Source organism: Carettochelys insculpta, chromosome 1, assembly GCF_033958435.1.
Source record: "Carettochelys insculpta isolate YL-2023 chromosome 1, ASM3395843v1, whole genome shotgun sequence".
NCBI classification, from domain to species: domain Eukaryota; kingdom Metazoa; phylum Chordata; order Testudines; family Carettochelyidae; genus Carettochelys; species Carettochelys insculpta.
The window spans coordinates 232,736,822-232,754,546 of record NC_134137.1 but is presented as its reverse complement, the minus strand read 5'-3'; the positions used below and the strand labels follow the sequence as shown (position 1 = coordinate 232,754,546).

At 46.3% G+C, this 17,725-nt stretch overlaps 1 protein-coding gene across 1 annotated transcript in view; it reads right to left on the bottom strand.

The window, feature by feature from the left end:
• The window catches only part of LOC142012669 (scavenger receptor cysteine-rich type 1 protein M130-like), a 32,795-nt gene extending 22,233 nt beyond the window's left edge, over positions 1-10,562 (bottom strand). Inside the window, exons 1-4 of the mRNA XM_074993361.1 lie at positions 10,523-10,562; positions 9,866-10,180; positions 9,291-9,605; positions 6,390-6,707 (exon numbers count right to left, since the gene is read on the bottom strand). Of these exons, the coding sequence (XP_074849462.1) occupies positions 6,390-6,707; positions 9,291-9,605; positions 9,866-10,180; positions 10,523-10,562 (988 nt within the window). The remainder of the gene's footprint in view (positions 1-6,389; positions 6,708-9,290; positions 9,606-9,865; positions 10,181-10,522) is intronic.
• Between the last annotated feature and the right edge of the window lie 7,163 nt (positions 10,563-17,725).

The window sequence follows — 17,725 nt, the reverse complement described above, 5'->3', positions numbered from 1 at the left end:
GTCCCCCAAATTCCGTTGTAATAAATCTCCACTCTCCCGGCACAGCGACCCGCTCCATTCACCAGTCTGATCTGCCTGCTCCCTACAAGGATAAATCCCAACAGGTAATAGGCAATGTAATGATAATTGAATAGCTTCCACACAAATCACTGATGCTACTGTCAAGGCAGAAATATTGAAATGCTTTTCAAAGTCTGTCTTTAAATAACAAACATAAAGAGATGAAGTCAGCAGGGTTAGAAAGAAATTAAGGCATAGTAGAGATCTTAAAAGGGCATGCCGGGATAATACTTAGTTCTGAGCATCTGACTAACCTAAGAGAAAGAAATAGCTGACAGTTTGTGGATTTGTAGAGTCAGTTGTGCCTTAAAAGCTCAAACCTTTTCACATATACATTGATTCTGGAGCTGTTATTCTGAAATAAACTATTCCGGAATCACTTCCCCGCTACAGGGCCATTTCTACACATGCCACTTATTCTGGAATCAGCAGGCTAATGAACAGCCCAGGAGATGCTAATGAGGCATGGATATAAATTTGTGGCACCTCATTAGCATATGCTCACATGATTCCGAGTACAGGAAGGAAGAGAAGGTTCAGAGATGGGGCAGGAGGTGGAGAGGCTGCAGCGGCCCAGGGCATCCTGACGTCCTGTCTTTGGAGACTTCAGCAGGCCCTGTGGAGCCTGGGAGGGGAAGGCTGGGTGGATGGGGAGGACATGGCCAGTGGCCCACTCCATGCAGTACACCAGGCACTGCCTTGCTGCAGCCATGAGCTGCGTCTACACGTGCACGCTACTTCAAAGTAGCGGCAGTAACTTCGAAATAGCGCCCGTCACGTCTACACGTGTTGGGCGCTATTTCGAAGTTGAAATCGACGTTAGGCGGCGAGACGTTGAAGTCGCTAACCCCATGAGGGGATGGGAATAGCGCCCTACTTCGACGTTCAACATCGAAGTAGGGACGTGTAGACGATCCGCGTCCCGCAACATCGAAATAGCGGGGTCCTCCATGGCGGCCATCAGCTGGGGGGTTGAGAGATACTCTCTCTCCAGCCCTTGCGGGGCTCTGTGGTCACCGTGGGCAGCAGCCCTTAGCCCAGGGCTTCTGGCTGCTGCTGCTGCAGCTGGGGGTCCGTGCTGCATATACAGGGTCTGCAACTAGTTGTTGGCTCTGTGTATCTTGCACTGTTTAATGAAAGTGTGTCTGGGAGGGGCCCTTTAAGGGAGCGACTTGCTGTTGAGTCCGCCCCGTGACCCTGTCTGCAGTTGTGCCTGGCTCCCTTATTTCGATGTGTGCTACTTTGGCGTGTAGACGTTCCCTCGCTGTGCCTATTTCGATGTTGGGCTGAGCAACGTCGAAGTTGAACATCGACGTTGCCAGCCCTGGAGGACGTGTAGACGTTATTCATCGAAATAGCCTATTTCGATGTCGCAACATCGAAATAAGCTATTTCGAAGTTGGGTGCACATGTAGACGTAGCCATAGTTATGTTTGTAAGTGCTGAAGAACTGGAGGTGCTGGACGATTAGAGGAATGCAAATATGGCACTAATTTATTTTAACAAATATGTAAAAAGACTAGTGCTCCTGTTTAGTGGCGTCCTGTAATTGATATGCCCATCCTGAATCCAATGGAAGCATAAGCCATTAGCAGCTCAGATTTACAGGTATGTCAAGCTAAGTACCTTTTACTGCTTTCTGATACCTGTCACATCAATAAGAATACATTCGACATAATAACATCTCCTTTCAGCAAAGTAGTTGGTTAAGTTTCTCACAAAATCAGGCATTCAGCATTCACCCAGATGTGATTTTGCCTAGGGTGGGATCAGCTTCAGAATACTAAATGTAATGATAACAGGGCAGTGTTGTGTTTAGTGAAAGCCACACATTAGATACAACTGTGAGAGACAGTGACTATTGAAAAGTGGGGTGTCATAACAAAAATATAAGGCTCTATTATAGACCACTTACTTTTAAGTATAAGTTCCCACTGATGTTAAAGGGGAATTGTTCTTACATCCTGATGACACTATATCAAAATGAGATTCAGTTTTGGAAAATGCAAGCGAATATGTCTGGGAAAAATAATATGAAGCCCTCAGAATCATTCAGATCAGCTGAGAAGGAGCGAAAGCGAAAGAGACCAATTGACAAAAAGGGAAAATAAAATAGATCTGAGTCTGCAATACAATACGGCTGCAAGAAAGAGCTGTTTATTCTGGGCTGCCTGATCCGGGACATCTTGTGGGAGAACTGGGGGAGGAGAGTGTTACCCAATATGGTTCTGCAAAGATATAACTGAATTTGTGACAGAAAAATTTTCCATTTGAAAATGAAGATTTGACAAACTTGCAACAGTGCTATTGATTCGGTTCAAATCTGAGATTGAAATGATCAAAATGTATCATTTTGACAATGATAATGATTTAATTTCTATTTTATCATATTTATATTTTTGTGACACATTATCTCATATTACATTTACAATAAACATAAGAGTCAAGGCAGTGCAGTCAAAAGAAAATGTTTCAATTTTTCTGAAATGTGATTTTGGAGTTTTTGCTTCTGGGAAATTTCAAATTTCTCTTTCAATTTGGAGAGTGAAAAATCAAAATTTCCCAGTTTCCTGGAGAATGGGAATTCTGCTTTCTGATCCACTCCGTTTCTGAGGAGTGGTAAATCCCTGAACTACCACATTCAGTCATGGGCAAATCAGGCCACATCCTATTCCCTTGACACTATGAGGGGAAAATAGGAAACATTTTAACGTGTCCTTAGTCATCAATTTAATCAAATCGATGACAGCAAATATCACTCTGTAATAACCTCAAATGCAAGGATATGGTATCACTACAGGGCAGAGGTAAGGCTGGTTGTGCGCCTTACCTGTCTTATTTCTCGGGATCTACTACCTCTCAGGACTGGGCTTGCATCACTGGGCTGTAGAACATCCTGTTGTGGATCTTTCTCCAATTGACATTGTTTCACTTTAATTAAATATAATTGGGACTGAGAAAGAATCATTCTATTGTCTAAAGCACTCACCTGAGAGCAGGAGATGTTTGTTCAGAGCCCTGCTCCTCATATGGGAAAGAAGGGTCTTGAACCAGGTTTGCACATCCTAGGTGAGTGTACTAGCCATTGGGATAAAAGTGGCTTTTCTATTCCTTCCTCCCACTGCTCCCTTTTCCTATTCTGCATGGAGTTACATACTCTCGGAGCATGTTTATCAGCTCAGATTCTGCACATGAGTCAGGGCATGTCTATACTTCCCGCAGGTTTGACATGCCACAATCCATCCTCCAGAGTTTGGTACTGTCCCTTCTGTGAAGACACTGCAAAATCGATCTCTCTGGGCTTGGCCATTGACCCTGCTACTCCACACTATCCCATGGAGTAAGGGCCATCAGTGAGAGACCAAAAACTCCTGATCTACACCAGGAAATAAAGTTAATCCTCATACATTGATTCTAGTCATGCTAATGGCAGGGCTAAAATTGCACATCTGGGATCAACTGTGTTCCCTCGGGTAGACCAGGGCTCCGGTGTAGGAATGCCTTCATGGAACATAGCCAGAGATTGGTGCCTCCTTGCACCTAAGTCTTTGGCTATGTCTATAATAGGAAATAAAGTCGAGCTTATTAAAGTCACCTTTATACAACTAGATCTTTTGAATTCGAAGTAGTGTCCGTACTTGCTGACAAAGTCAACATCGTGTGTCCCCACTACGTTGTCTATGTTCAACTGCTCCATCGGTGCATTCTGGGCACCCTTCCCCCACTTCCTGTAGCACCATTGCATTTTGGGTTGTTTTTGCCAACGTGTTAAGGGGAAAAATGCACCGCATGTGGTTGCAGATGTGTGAAGTCATCATCGCAGAGTGCATTGCCCTCATTCCCCTCTGCCATTGAAAACAAGCATCCATTTTTTTGAAGCCTGCTTCTCAGTCAGGACACTGTGGTGACTGCTACAATTGGAGCTGGCTATTTGTGTGCCAATCTGCCTGGAGCTCAGTAGACTGACAAAGCGGAGGAAGTAGCAGAGGATAGTAAAGGTAACTAAAGTGAAACCCTTAAGAGCGTTGTCAATCCCACATTTTAGAGCATCTGTGCTTCAGCTGCCTGTGCCTTGCTAGCAGGTGCCTGAGTTTTCCCTGGTGAAAGAACTCATGAAAAACCTGTAAAGTAGCCAAAAGGATTGGTAAAAGTGCTCAGGCCACAATAATGCATGAACATTTCAGGAAACCTGTAAGTTTACCTGCTTACAGTGAAGCCCATCAGAAGAAGATGTCTGGCAAAATTAAGGAAGTAGTGGACAACAGATAAATTGGGAAGTGAACCCTTGAAAGTGTTGTCAGTCCTACCCACGTATGAGGGTATCTGTGCTCCAGCTGACTGTGCTGTGTTAACAGGTACTCATTTTTAACCCTGGTGAAAGAACACCTTTCACACGGCAGGGCAGACCTCGGCAGGGAGCTGTTTTGCCCCAGAAAATATGCAGCAGACAGGAGACTGTTCAGCTCCCCTGAGCCTTACACTTTGGGAAGGGACAGTGCTGTAGCATTGTGCCTGGGTGAGAGCAGGGGGGTGGGGGACGTGGGGACAGCCACACCGGTGCTGCTGAGGCCGGCCCCCGAAACTCAGCTGGAACCAGTTAACAAGGTGCTGTCTTGTCCTCTGGAGACAGGGGACCAGCCCACAGAGATGCTGCCGGGGCTGGTCCCCCATGCGCGGCTGGCAGGGCTAGCTGAGGCACCTGCTAACACAGTGCAGTAAACAGAATAGAGACGCCTTCCCCCATTGTGTGTTGCCTTACAGGAGCCAGCCAGCCCCCAAAAATCTTTGCCATGGGGGGAGCCTTCCCACCAGTAACAGCCCAGAAAATCATTACCATGTGGGCGCCTTTCCCCCATGCAGGCCAGGACATGCTGCTGTCTGGAAAGCATGTTCTGCACTGCACTGGTGTGCCTGGTGCCTGTGGGAGTGGGGGGCTGCCCCGTAGAAATTTGACCCATAGAAAAGAATTTTCATGGCCTCTCGTATAAGCACTACCCCCACAGCGTAGTTGCCACATGGTGTATTGGGGCAGGGGCTGGCCCAACAGCCACATGACACCAGTGGCAGGGGGGCAGGTTAGCCACATGGTGAGGTGGGGGCTAACCTGTGGCGGAGGGAGACTGCCACACACAAATGTGAAGTGCAGGAAAAAAATAACTTGGCCTCTCCTGCTATATCCTCTGCAGGGAAGAAACCTTCACCCCGCGCAGGACATGCCACAGCCCTGTCTCATGTGCCACTGTCTGGTCCTCACGGCCAAGCTGCCATGTGGTGTGGTGGGGCAGGGGCTAGCCCGCTAGCCGAACTGAGTCCCTGGCTCCCCTGACGGTTCCATGCTTAGGCTGCGTAAAGAGGCTAGTTGCGATTGACACGCTGATCATAAAACTATGAACTCAGAAAGCCAGAGTTTGTTTCATACTTCCTGCACACCTGGAGAGAAGCGGGGGTGGAGCGATGACCAGAAAGGACACCTCGAGGGGCATTGGGGGATAGTTTAGAGGCTACCAGAAGTGATCTTAATAACACTGAAGTGCCACCTGTATAGTTCAACTTTGCAAATTTCACCTCTCGAGTCACTGATGGGGGAAGTCAGCATTTCAAAAGTTGACATTAGAGCCCCTTAGAACTGACATTAGAGCACCCACATGTAGACACATAGTTTATAAAATTGAACTTAGACTCTTAAATTTGACTTAATCTCCTCGGCCGTGTCTACACTCGCAAGTTCTTTTGAAAAAATCCTGGGCCTTTTCTGAATTAACTCGCCAAGGGTCTGCATGCAAAACGCGCTCTTCTGATCTGAAAGTGAAAGACTGCAGCACTTTTTCTGGCAGCCCTGCCTCTCTCCCAGATGAGGAGGAGCGCCTTTTCCTGAAAAATTCTTAAAAAAAAAAAATGTGTAGACACTCCGTGGGCCCTTCTTCCGAAAAAGGTCTCCTCGTGGCACCAGATTTTCTGATCCCTGGCCCATTCTTTCCGAAGAGCAGGGACTGTGTAGATTTGCATTTGCTAGTGCAACCTTATTATGGGCTTTATAATACAGATGTAGAAGCTATGATCGTATGCTATCTCTTTCACAAGCCCCCTGCCTCATTCAGTGCACAGGCTGGAAGCACAAGCAGGCAGCATTGATGCGTTGCACTGACACAATCCCTCATGTACTTATAATGTAGTTGATGCGTATAACAAACATACTTTTACTGACGATGGTCAATAATACGAATCTCAGATCCCTCTCTATGTAAGAGATCAGCACAAGAAGGTCGGTTGTGGGTCATGTTCCCACTGAACAAGCACAGGATGTTTGTCCGATTTTCACAGTAACTCACCTGAGCAAACAACACCGACATCCTCAGCAATTCCGGCCTGGGCTGTCTCAGACACTGAGTTGTTGCAGAGAGTCAGAAGAGTCTCATTCCCAACACACTGGACCCTTCTCAGACCCACAGGGCCTGTTCCCCGCTCAGACTTAGGGGGGTTATAAGCTTTCTCAGCGACTCCGCACTGGAGCTCCCTGCACAACACGCTGGCATCGTTCATGTCCCACTGGTCATCCAGCACTCGGCTCCACACACCACCAAGGGAAATCTCCACTCTGCCGTCGCACCGGCTCTCTCCGTTCTGCAGCCTGAGTGACTCTGAGTGACCTGGGCTCCGGAGAGAGGGAAATACGCTGTGCGTATTAGCAATTATACACACTTTATAGCAGCGCCACAAATAAAATTATCCATATTCAAGACACTGCATCAGTACAGGCATCTGCATCTGTCAGGAGGAGGGAGTTATCATGTGTGGCCCTAATGCATGTGACACAGAGCTCCCTTGGAAAAGTCTTCCCAGTCTTTTGAAACTTCTTCCTCAGGTCTGACAAACTCACTACACTGAACAAAAGTTCTGTAAGGAATTTATCCAAAAGGGGTAATGGAAGTACAGAAAGCACACAACTTACCACTATTCAGAACCACTGTGAGATGCATGTCTTGGTCATATTTAATGGACCATAGAAATATACTAAAAGAAAAATTTACAGCAGGGGTGGGGTAACTTTTTTGGGTTGGGGGCCACCGGCCCACAGAAAAATCAGGTGGGGAGACATCACATAAAAGTGAGAAGCAAAACAAAAAAAACTTCTCTGATGTTCCCACTGACTGACACACCTCACTCGCCTTATGCTCCAGCCCCATAGGCAGGGGGGTGGAGAAGAGGACACTGTGGTTTTGGGCTTTCCCCAGGCCAGATTAACTCTTCTGGGTGCCTGAAGTAGGACAAAAAATGGGAGATTTGAGCTTCAATGTGTGGGAGGGGGATAGACAGGGAGCAGGTACAGAGCCTGGGTAGGAGGGAGGGTGCAGGACCAGGCTGGGGTGGGTATTTGGGATCTGGCTGGGAGAGAGGTTGCAGGAACAGGCTGATCATAGAATGCTAGGTCTGGAAGAGACCTCAGGAGGTCATTGAATCCAGCCCCCTGACCAAAGCAGGATCAGCCCTAACTAAATCATCCCAGCCAGAACTTTGTCAAACCAAAAGACCAAAGCAAAGAATCAGTTTATTTTCCCCACAACGGCCTTATCATCTTTGAGTGCTCCCTTAGCATCTCAATTGTCCAGTGGCCCCACTGGTGGTTTAGCAAGCTTCCTTCTTGTGATGGTCTCAGAAATATTTTCCTGTTACTTTTTGAGATTTTGGCTTGCTGTTCTTCTTACTATTTCCTCCTCTGGGATTTAACTTCCACTTTAAAACAATGCCTTTTCATGTCTCAATTCTTCTTTTACCTGCTTGTTAAGCCACGGTGGCACTTTTTGGTACTTATGGGTCAAGTCTACATTGCCCCTCCCTTTGGGAAGAAGCATGTAAATGCAGCAGATCGAAAATGCTCATGAGGTGCTGGTATGAATATTCAACACCTCATTTACAAAATCATGGCCACTCACTGTGTCAAAAGTGCTGCTTTCAAAATGCAAAATAGCCATGTAGATGAGGTTCCTTTGAAAGAAAGCCCCACTGTTGAAAGCACCCTTCTTCATGTAAAAAAAATAGCTCTTATGTCCTCCTCAGTCTTCCCTCTTCAGGTTCGTCTACCCTTGCAGTCCGCTTTCCAAATAGGCATGCAAATGAGGGAAATCGAAAATGAAAATGAGCTTCAGATTTACTTATCTGGCACCTCATTTGCATATTCCTCTTTTGAAAGAAGAAAAGCAGTGTAGACACTGATCTTTCGAAAGTAAACCCCATCTTTGAAACAATCCTTCTTCCCATTAAAAAAAGGAATGGTTTTCCAACCAGTTATGCGCTCACATTGTCGTAGCTCCATCTACGTTGTATTTCCCTGTTTATTTAGAAATCGTTCGCACAAGACAGTTTCAAAAGCCTCACTAAAGTTGAAACTTACCACACCTACTGCTTTCCCTCATCCTCAAGGCCTGTTACCCAATCAAAGAAAATTATCAGGTTGGTTTGATGTAATTTGCTCTTGACATATTCTTGTTGACTGGTACTTACTGCTTTATTACATTCTAGGGGTTTGCAACTGATTGCTTAATTATTTGCTTTGTTCTTTCTGGGTACATTCGTTTAGATAAGTGGTCTGTATTTCCCTGGGTTTATAAACTGGGATTATAAATTTGCCCTTTTCCAGTATGCTGGAATCTCTTCCATCTTCCATGACTTTACAAAGATAATAATTAATGGCTCAGATATCTCCTCAGTTGTCTCCTTGAATGTTCTAGGTTGCAATTTATCGTGCCCTGCTGACTTGAAGCCATCCACTTGTCTAAGCGATCTTAAATTTGTTCTTTCCCTATGTTAGCCTCTGATTCTACCTCATTTTCATTGACATTCATTATATCGGGCATCCAGTTGCCACCAAATTTCTTGATGAAAACTGAAACAAAAAAGTCACTCAGCACCGATGCTATTTCTACATTTTCTGTTATCGTTTTTTCCTCTCATTGAGTAATGGGCTTCTGCTGAACCCAGGATTGTGAGTTCAATCCTCGAGGAGACCATTTCGGGATTGGGGCAAATAGATGTCAGGGATGGTGCTTGGTCCTGCCAAGAGGGTGGGGGACTGAACTAGATGACCTCCCAAGGTCCCTTCCAGTTCTAGGAGATGTGTATCTCCAATTTACTATTATTTTAACGTATAATCCTGGATCCTAGATCCTTCTTCCTCACCCTGTATCACAAACTGAAGGACAGGTGTCATTAATCAGCATTTCTCTTGCACTTACCTGAGCAAATCACACTGGCATGATTCCCGTGTGGGCATGGAGAGGCCCCCAGGGCAGTCATAGGGCAATCTCTCAAAAACGATTCAGTCCCTTTACAGTGAAATGTGTCTGTCCAAACAGAGCCCTTTCCACTCCCAAAATACCCTCCTCCGGGGGTTGACACAGCTACTCCACAGTCAAGCTGATGACAGAGAACGTTGGCGTCAGAGAGATCCCAGCCCGAGTCACACAGGGTTCCCCAGTCACCGAATAGCTGGATCTCCACCCTCCCTGAGCACTCTCTGCTGCCGTTCACCAGCCGGAAGACCGTGTGGCCTGGACAGAAGAGAGAAGGATTTACAGAGCGAGCTCTGGAACTCTTCCTGTACCAAATACGTAAGAATGGCAAGCTGGGATCCAGGGGTGGGTGGAGGGGAAACCAATCCCTTCCTCATTATCTTTAATTATGTAGGTTTTACCAGAATTTGATGCCAGCCTATTGTCCCAGCTCCCTACAGAGTGAGATTGTTGTATTCCTGCACCTAATCTAGACTACACACCACCGGGATTTTAAAGACAGCAGATTCAACTCTGACCTGAGCATATGATGCTTGCGTCATTTGCATGCGAGCATGTCTGATTCCCATGTGATATCGTGGGACAGAACGCCAGGTGTGACTCATTCCCAACACACTGGAATTCCTCGGTCCGGACCAGCCCACGGCCTTCTCCAAAGTGAGCTCCACTTGGAATGGACAGTGCTGTCCCACACTCTAGTTCTTCACAGATGACACTGGCAGCTTTAAGATCAAAGTGTGCGTCGCATTGTGTAGCCCATGTTCCACCATGTCTTATTTCCACACGTCCTGAGCAGAGGTTGTCTCCTCCAGACAGCCGGGGCTGTGAATAGCCTAGAGACACAATCAATCCATCAATGAACGTTACACATACTCTCCTCTATGTTTGTAAAAAGCCTGGGAGGTTTTTCAAAATTTCTCATAACAACGTTTACAAACCATGAACATAAGAACATAGGAAGGGTCACACATGGTCTAATCAAAGGTCTATCTAGCTCAATATCCTGTGTTCCAACTATTGCCAGGTGCCTGGGTGGGAATGAACCAAACAGATAATTATCGAGTGACCCATCTCCTGTCACCCAGTCCCAGCTTCTGGCAAACAAGAGGGCAGGGATGCCGTGCGAGCCCATCTGAGCTAATAGCCATTGATGGACTTATCCTCCATGAACTTACCTAGTTCTTTTTTAAACCCTTTTCTTAACTTGGCCTTCATAACTTCCTCTGGCGGGGAGTTGCACAGGTTAACTGTGTGTTGTATGAAGAAATACTTCCTTTTGTTTCTTTTCAACTTGCTGCCTTTTAATTGCATGGGGTGACAGCCGGATCTCATGTCATGGGAATAAGTAAATAACACTCCCTTATGTACTTTTTCCAAATCAGTCATGATTTAGGACACCTCATTCATATCCCCTTAAGTCTCTTTTTGAGGCAAAAAGCCCCAGTCTTATTAATTGCTCCTTATATGACAGCAGTTCCATATCACTAATCATTCTTGTTGCCTATTTCTGAGCCTTTTTCAAGTTCATTATATCTTTTTTGAGATGGGGCAACCATAGCTGAACACATTATTCAAGATGTGGGCATGTCATGGATTTCTAAAGAGTCAGTAAGTCTGTGTCTGCGGCTGTGTCTACATTGCCAAGTTATCTCAAAATAACAAATTATTTCAAAATAACTTTGGCAGAGTCTAAATGATGCACATGCTATTTGGAAATAAATTCAAAATAACATGTGTGTTATTTTGATTCCAGTAGACCTCGTTTCCTGAGGAATAGCGCCTATTTCGAAGTAAGCTATAATGGGCTTCCATGGCACTATTCCAAAATAGTGCCTTGGAGCCGGAAGTGCTATTTCAAAATAGCTGGATGCTAAGTTGGAATGCATTGTGTGTAGCAGGATTTGGTGGTGATGGGGGACTTCAACTATCTGGCTATATGTTGGGGAACTAACACAGCAACACACAGACTATCCGATAGTTCTTGGACTGCATTGGAGACAACTTTTTATTTCAGAAGCTTGAAAAAGCTACCGGTGGGAAGCTGTCCTAGATTTCATTTTAACAAATAGGGAGGAACTGATTGAGAATTTGAAAGTGGAAGGCAGCTTGGGTAAAGTGATCATGAAATCACAGAGTTCACAATTTTAAGGAAGGGTAGGAGGTACTTTCTTTGTTCTTCAGTGCTCATGAGTTAAGCCTGTGTGGACTGGGAGCCCATCCCTCAGAGGGATGATGTGGATTTAGCAGTGTCCCTCTTGGATCTTTTGTCTTATGGTCTCCGAGGATCCATGTCTCAGCATGTGGATCCCAGTGGGATAGATCTACAATGCTCCAATGACTGAATCTGTATAACCTGAAATGAACTTTCAGAGGCTTTCAAGAAGCAGCAAATAACATCACTGGCCAACACCCATAATTACGACTGATGTATGTGAAGTATTGCTTTAATAATTCTTCTCTCTAACCTGTTCTTTCTTTTTTATTAATAAACCCTTAGATAGAAGATCTAAGGAGCTGGCTTTTGTGGGGTGATTTGAGTAAGATGCAAGTATATATTGACCGGAGTCTGGGGCTGGGCCCTTCGGGGTCTGGAAGAATCTGTGTGGTGTTTGGTGAAATAGGCTTAAGAGCCTCTCGCCTGAATTTGGGAGTCATTGGTCTAGGCTGGTATAGCAGCTGAGAAGTCTATGAGTTTGCTTGTGTGGTTTCTGGCTGTCCAGTGGGGCTGGCAGAAGTGCTGTTGAGGCTGGTTGGATTTGCCTTAGCGTGAAGGAACTCCCAGGCTCGGGCTGCAAGTGGCCCGGATTTTGAGCAAAGGTAGCCTGGAATGACTTCCCTAGCTGTGTCCAGAAACCCTGTCCTATTACAAATACAAGTGACTTTGTCAAGATAAAATAGCTTATTAAATACCAATTATTTCCTCAGCACGGACTTACAATTAATTCAAAACCTGTGAAAGGAAATTATAAAATGTGGTATTGAGACAACTGCAGGGAAGTTGATAAAGGGGACTCTAACGATATCAGGCTTGGAATGACAGGGGGTTGCTCACTACAGCATGAGAGTAATAATTTCAGGCTTTGGTCATATTTATCTATTTCTACGTTCGTTTGCAGGAAAGGAACATCTCTGGATTCAATCTTTTTCTGTCAGGGAAAGTAGGAAGATGGCTGTTTCTTACCTGAGCAAGTGACTGCAGAAGGATGACGGCACGTTGGATTTACATTCACATCCCGGATGTCTGCTCTACAATCCCAGGCTATCAGCTCATCACCACGACAAACATCTCCAAAATGTATGTACGGTGTGGAATGTTCTCCAAAATGGGCAGCACTATGGACGCTAACTGCAGTACCACATCCCACATGTTTACAAGCTACTGCAGCATGTTTCATTGGTAAGATAGTGAAACACGCTGTGAAGTTGTGTTCACCCAAGTTCAGCATCACTCTCCCGGCACAGGGATTGCTTCCATTGACCAGTTTAAGATCAGAAAAGGCACCTTCAAATAGAATCAGGACAGAGTTACCAGAAAGAGCAACTGAGCCACATCCCCATTATTGCTATTAATCGAGCTGATGAAATAGCATTTGACAAATGTGTTAAGCAAATGTCATTAGGTTATAGCTTTGGGATCGTTTGCAAATCTGTCCTGTGAATCTTGACTGCGTTCAATGTTCTAAAACTGGGGTTGTCAAACCCTGGCACACAGTCTGCTCTCAGCACGTGAGCAGATGTAGAGTGGCATGTGGCAGGGAATTTGATCCCACCCCTGCTCTGCCATGCAGCATGGGAGGGGGCAGGAGCACGGGACCGGAGCTGGAGCCCTGCTGTGGCGCAGGGCTGGGGCTGTGGTGTGGGGCTGGAGCTCTGCCACGGAGTCTCCCACTACAGTGCAGGGCCAGAGCATGGCGCCCCTGACAGAGTGCAGGGCCCTTGACAGAGTACAGGGCTAGAGCCAGGGACCCCAGCTGCAGCATTGGGCGAGAGAATCCCCTTCCCCCTCCCAAGCCCCCTCCATGGGGCTGGGACTGGGGCTAGGGCAGGAGCTGTGGGGCTGGAGCTGGAGGCCAGCTGTGGCCACCCCTGCCATGGAGTTACCCACTATGGGGCTGACCCTGGAGACCCTGCTGCAGCATGAGTCTGGGGTCAGAGCCCCCCACCCAGGAGACACCTCCACAGGGTTGGGTCTGGACACCCCCTGCTTCTGAGCCCTCTCTTCTATGCAGTGGTGAGGCCAGAGTCCTCACCGGAGCTCCCTCCACAGCATAGGGTTGGGGCCAGTCCCCCACCAGAGCATGGGCACTGGGAGGTTTGTGTTCAAAGGAAAATTAATGTATTTTTGTTGTTGATATTTTGATATAGGTTATTTACAAAGAAATGAAACATTTGAGGTTTTGCATACAGGCGTTCATGGTCAAAGACAGCCTAAAGAGCACATTAAAAGACTCCTTTCTTCACCCTTTCCCCTAAGAATAGATTTACATTTCCACTAACAAAACTGAAGTAATTTAACCTCTTTGTTCTAAAGCACTAATCATACTTGTGTATTTTTACAGCACTATTCATAAAAATTGTAGAGCGAAATGACAGGTGTGTCACTGATGGGCATAAGTATTAATGAAGCTGTTATAAGTCAGACTATTAGTGACCTTAAAACATATCACCAGCACTCAGACTGTACCTCGAGGTCTAAAAGTCAAATTTCAGCACTCTCCTTCGGAAAGGTTGCCAGCCCCTGCTTTAAACCAGTACCTGACAAGAACGGGTAAAAAAGGCTGACTAGGAGCCATATAGAAACTCTACAATGTTTTTGGGATTTGCTAGTCAGAAAACAAAATAAATCTCCCAAGTCACCTCATTTGCTTTTTGGTTCTTTTCTATTTCCTTTCCCTGAATACAATGTGTTGTTGTGTGGGTGTGGCAGAATGAGCGGACAAGAAGAAAGAAGTACCTGAAAGACATCATTGCTGCTGTGGGAGCTGTTAGGTAGGCAGCTGGCATAGGGTTCTCTTAGCTAGAACAGGAGATTTTCAGGCTCTTTTGAGGGACACTGTTACACGTAGAGAGTAGGAGCTTACTTCAATGATTTAGGTGTATGACTGACAGAGTAAACTCATCAGAATCCGTAGCTCAGTGGTTTGAGCCTTGGCCTGCTAAACCCAGGGCTGTGAATTCAATCCTTCGGGGGCCATTTTGGGATCTGGGGCAGAGAGAGTTAAAGAAAAGCTTGTCAGGGATGGTGATAGGTCCTCCTGTGAGGACAGGGGACTGAACTCAAGGACCGCTCAAGGTCCCTTCCAGTTCTATGAGACAGGCGTAGCTCCAGCTGGTTCACTGTACAGAATGTGCCGAGACAGAAGCCTCCAGTGCCTCTGCAATGGAATGTCAGATCTCAAAATGGCTGCAGTCGTTCCTTAGTGACTGAGAGCCCGGGACAGGCAAGGTACAGACGGCTTCTTTTAGAGCCTGCGACTTGTCCCAGTTGAGACTCTATATTTTGGTTTTGTTTTGTAGTGTTATTTAAAAAGCAGAAATGGCGAGGGAAGGAATTCCCATTCTATGTGAAGGAGAGTCCCCTCATGTATTCATACTCCAAGAGGATTCACTGAGAACCACTCCCCTGTTGGCATTTGGGGAATCCCACCTGTCCAGGTTCCCAGCACACTTCCAACCAGATATGTCTACCTCATTCATACTGTACACATCTAGCAGGTACAGGGTGACCAGAGAGTAAACTGGGATAGGGGGTGGTGGGGTAACAGTCATCTAGATCAGAATATCAGAACAGCCCTTATAAAATCAGGACATCTGGTCACCCTGACAAGATAGAATCAGCAGCACCTAATCCTTAGCAAAGTTGGCTGCTGAAGTGACTGTCACCTCTCCCCAGGGTTTAGTTGGGATATGCAGATTCCAGCCACAAGAAGAGGTGACCTCACTCTCCTGTTTGTCTCTCTGTTATGTCAGCTGTGTGTTTGCCCCCTGTTGTTAACATAAGCATTGTCCCATCCCATCTGCCATTACAGCTGGCTGCATCAGTAGCACACACATGGGGTCAGATTTTCGTTGGGCTTTGCACCACTGCACAGGGGGCTGTGAGGAGAAGAAAGTATGAGGGCCAGGTCCAGTTGCAAACCCTGGACTTCCTTTATATTCTTCCAGGGACAAACATAGACCAACAAAGGTTGGGCAAAGGGGAGACCCGGTCCATGATCTGCACTGGCCCAAAGAACAAGCCATTCGCACCAGGGATAGGAGACCCCACCACCATATCGGAGAAGGCAGCTCGCTCACATCTCCAGTGAGGTTGTGCATGTTCACCAATGCAGATAACTGCCTGAGTAGCACAGTTTAGCTGATACAAAGACAGGGAGCCAGATTTCCAGAAGGGGAGGGGGGAAGGGGTCTGCTGCCAAAAAGACCCAATTTGGTCCTGTTCAGGGACTGTCTTGACATGGGCATCCCCAGCAGAGTCATACTGTTCTACCATCCCACCCTGCCATGCCCCCACCAAGACTCATCTGTAAGCACTTGCCTCAAAGAGCCAGTTTATTTTTCAGAAACAAACAGAACAATGAAGGCTACATCTACACTACAAGATAAATTTGAATATATAAAAATAATTCTGGGTTTTATAACTTTGAATGTGAATATCCTCACCTTCCCACAGATTCCCCACATAGTCAACTGATTGCTGCCAGACTCAATTACCAAACATTCACTATTGCAGTCGTGCATTGTGGGAACCTACGCCACAATTCCCTCAGCCGCATAGCATTCTGGGTATTTTTGCTGGTGGAGTATGGAAAAAACTGACCCACAAGTGGTTGTGGGTGTCTGATATCATCTTCCCATATTGCATTGCCCTCCTTCGCTTCCCCTGGAAAGCAAACAACCATTGTTCCAGAAAAAAAAGTTGGGCATAAGCAAAGATCGCCAAATTAACTGAAATCTCTTGCTTCTATAAATGAATCGCTTTTTATAACTGAATTATCAAAGGTATTACAAAAACCTGCAGGTGTTTGAATCTTCTCAATTGTCCCTCCAGCCACTGTCCCCCTTCCCTTGATCCCCAAAAACAATGAAGGAACGATGCAAAGTTTGAAGAAAGATTGGAAAAAAGATTTTGTGAGGCAGGGTTTTGGCTTCTCAGTTCATTCCACAGAGATGCCCAGCATGGGGCTGGGGTTTGCCAAATGTACACACGCATGAATGCGTCTGTGTCCTGGGGTGACCCAGGAGTCTGTGTCATTTCAACTGCCCTCCAACCACTTTTGCCTGTCTTAAGGAGGCCTAAGTTTGAGGAACGAGAAGGACAGGATAAGAAAGAATGGAAATATCAAAGATTTTACAAAAAGCAGCAAGTGTCTATAATGAGCTTAAACTGTATCAAGGTGTCTGTGTCTGTGTCTTCTCAACTGGCCCTCCAGCCACTTTTCCCTGTGTTAAGGGGGCCAAAACTTGAACAAAGAGAAGGAGAGAGAAGGTTAGGGAAAATGATTTTGGGCTTCCCACTTCACTACACCGAGTTCCCAATGCACAGGTTGGGACTCACCAAATTTCAAGAAGCGGTGGTGCTATGTTTAGGGGGGGCCAGCCCTGATTGACTGTTAAGGGGCCTGACCCCATCATCCTATTCAATCAGAGGATGAAGGACCAGTTGACAAGGTCCCTTCAGTGGTGGTCAGGCAGGGGGGACAACCCCAACTAACTGTTTGGGGGCCAGCCCCCCTCATCACCATAGAGGGGTGTGGGGTCCATGGCTGCAAAGGCAGTTGGCTTGGTCCCCCCACAGCAGCAAGTTCCCAAAATTATTTTGGTGCAGTGTGTGGCAGGGGGGGTCCATGGTTTGAGAGCCAGCTGAGATAGTTCCCCCAGTGGCAGCAAGCCACCAAAACTCTTTCCCGCCCTTGGAGCCCTTACCACATGCAAGCCAGGACATGGTGCTGCCTGGCAGCATGGCCTGCACTGAACAGCAGGCACATCCATTTATTGGATTGGGGGCTACCCACACGATGTAGTTGTATGCAGGAAAGACTTCTAAATTCAAACCTGATGCTACACCCAGCCACTTTCAATGATGTTAAGATATCAATCTTAGTTCTCCCTTAAATAAAATCGAGCTAATGGTATTTATAGGAACGTTGTAAAATTGAGATAACTGCCTTAAATTTGACTTGTCGTGTAGTGTAGACATATCCGAAGTCAGGCACTGGGGTGATTTTACTGCATCTGAAGGTTATGGCTAGTGCTTGTCAGGTGGGGAACTCCCACTGGGGCTACGTCTAAACGTGCCCCAAACTTCGAAATGGCCATGCAAATGGCCATTTCGAAGTTTACTAATGAAGCGCTGAAATGCATATTCAGCGCTTCAT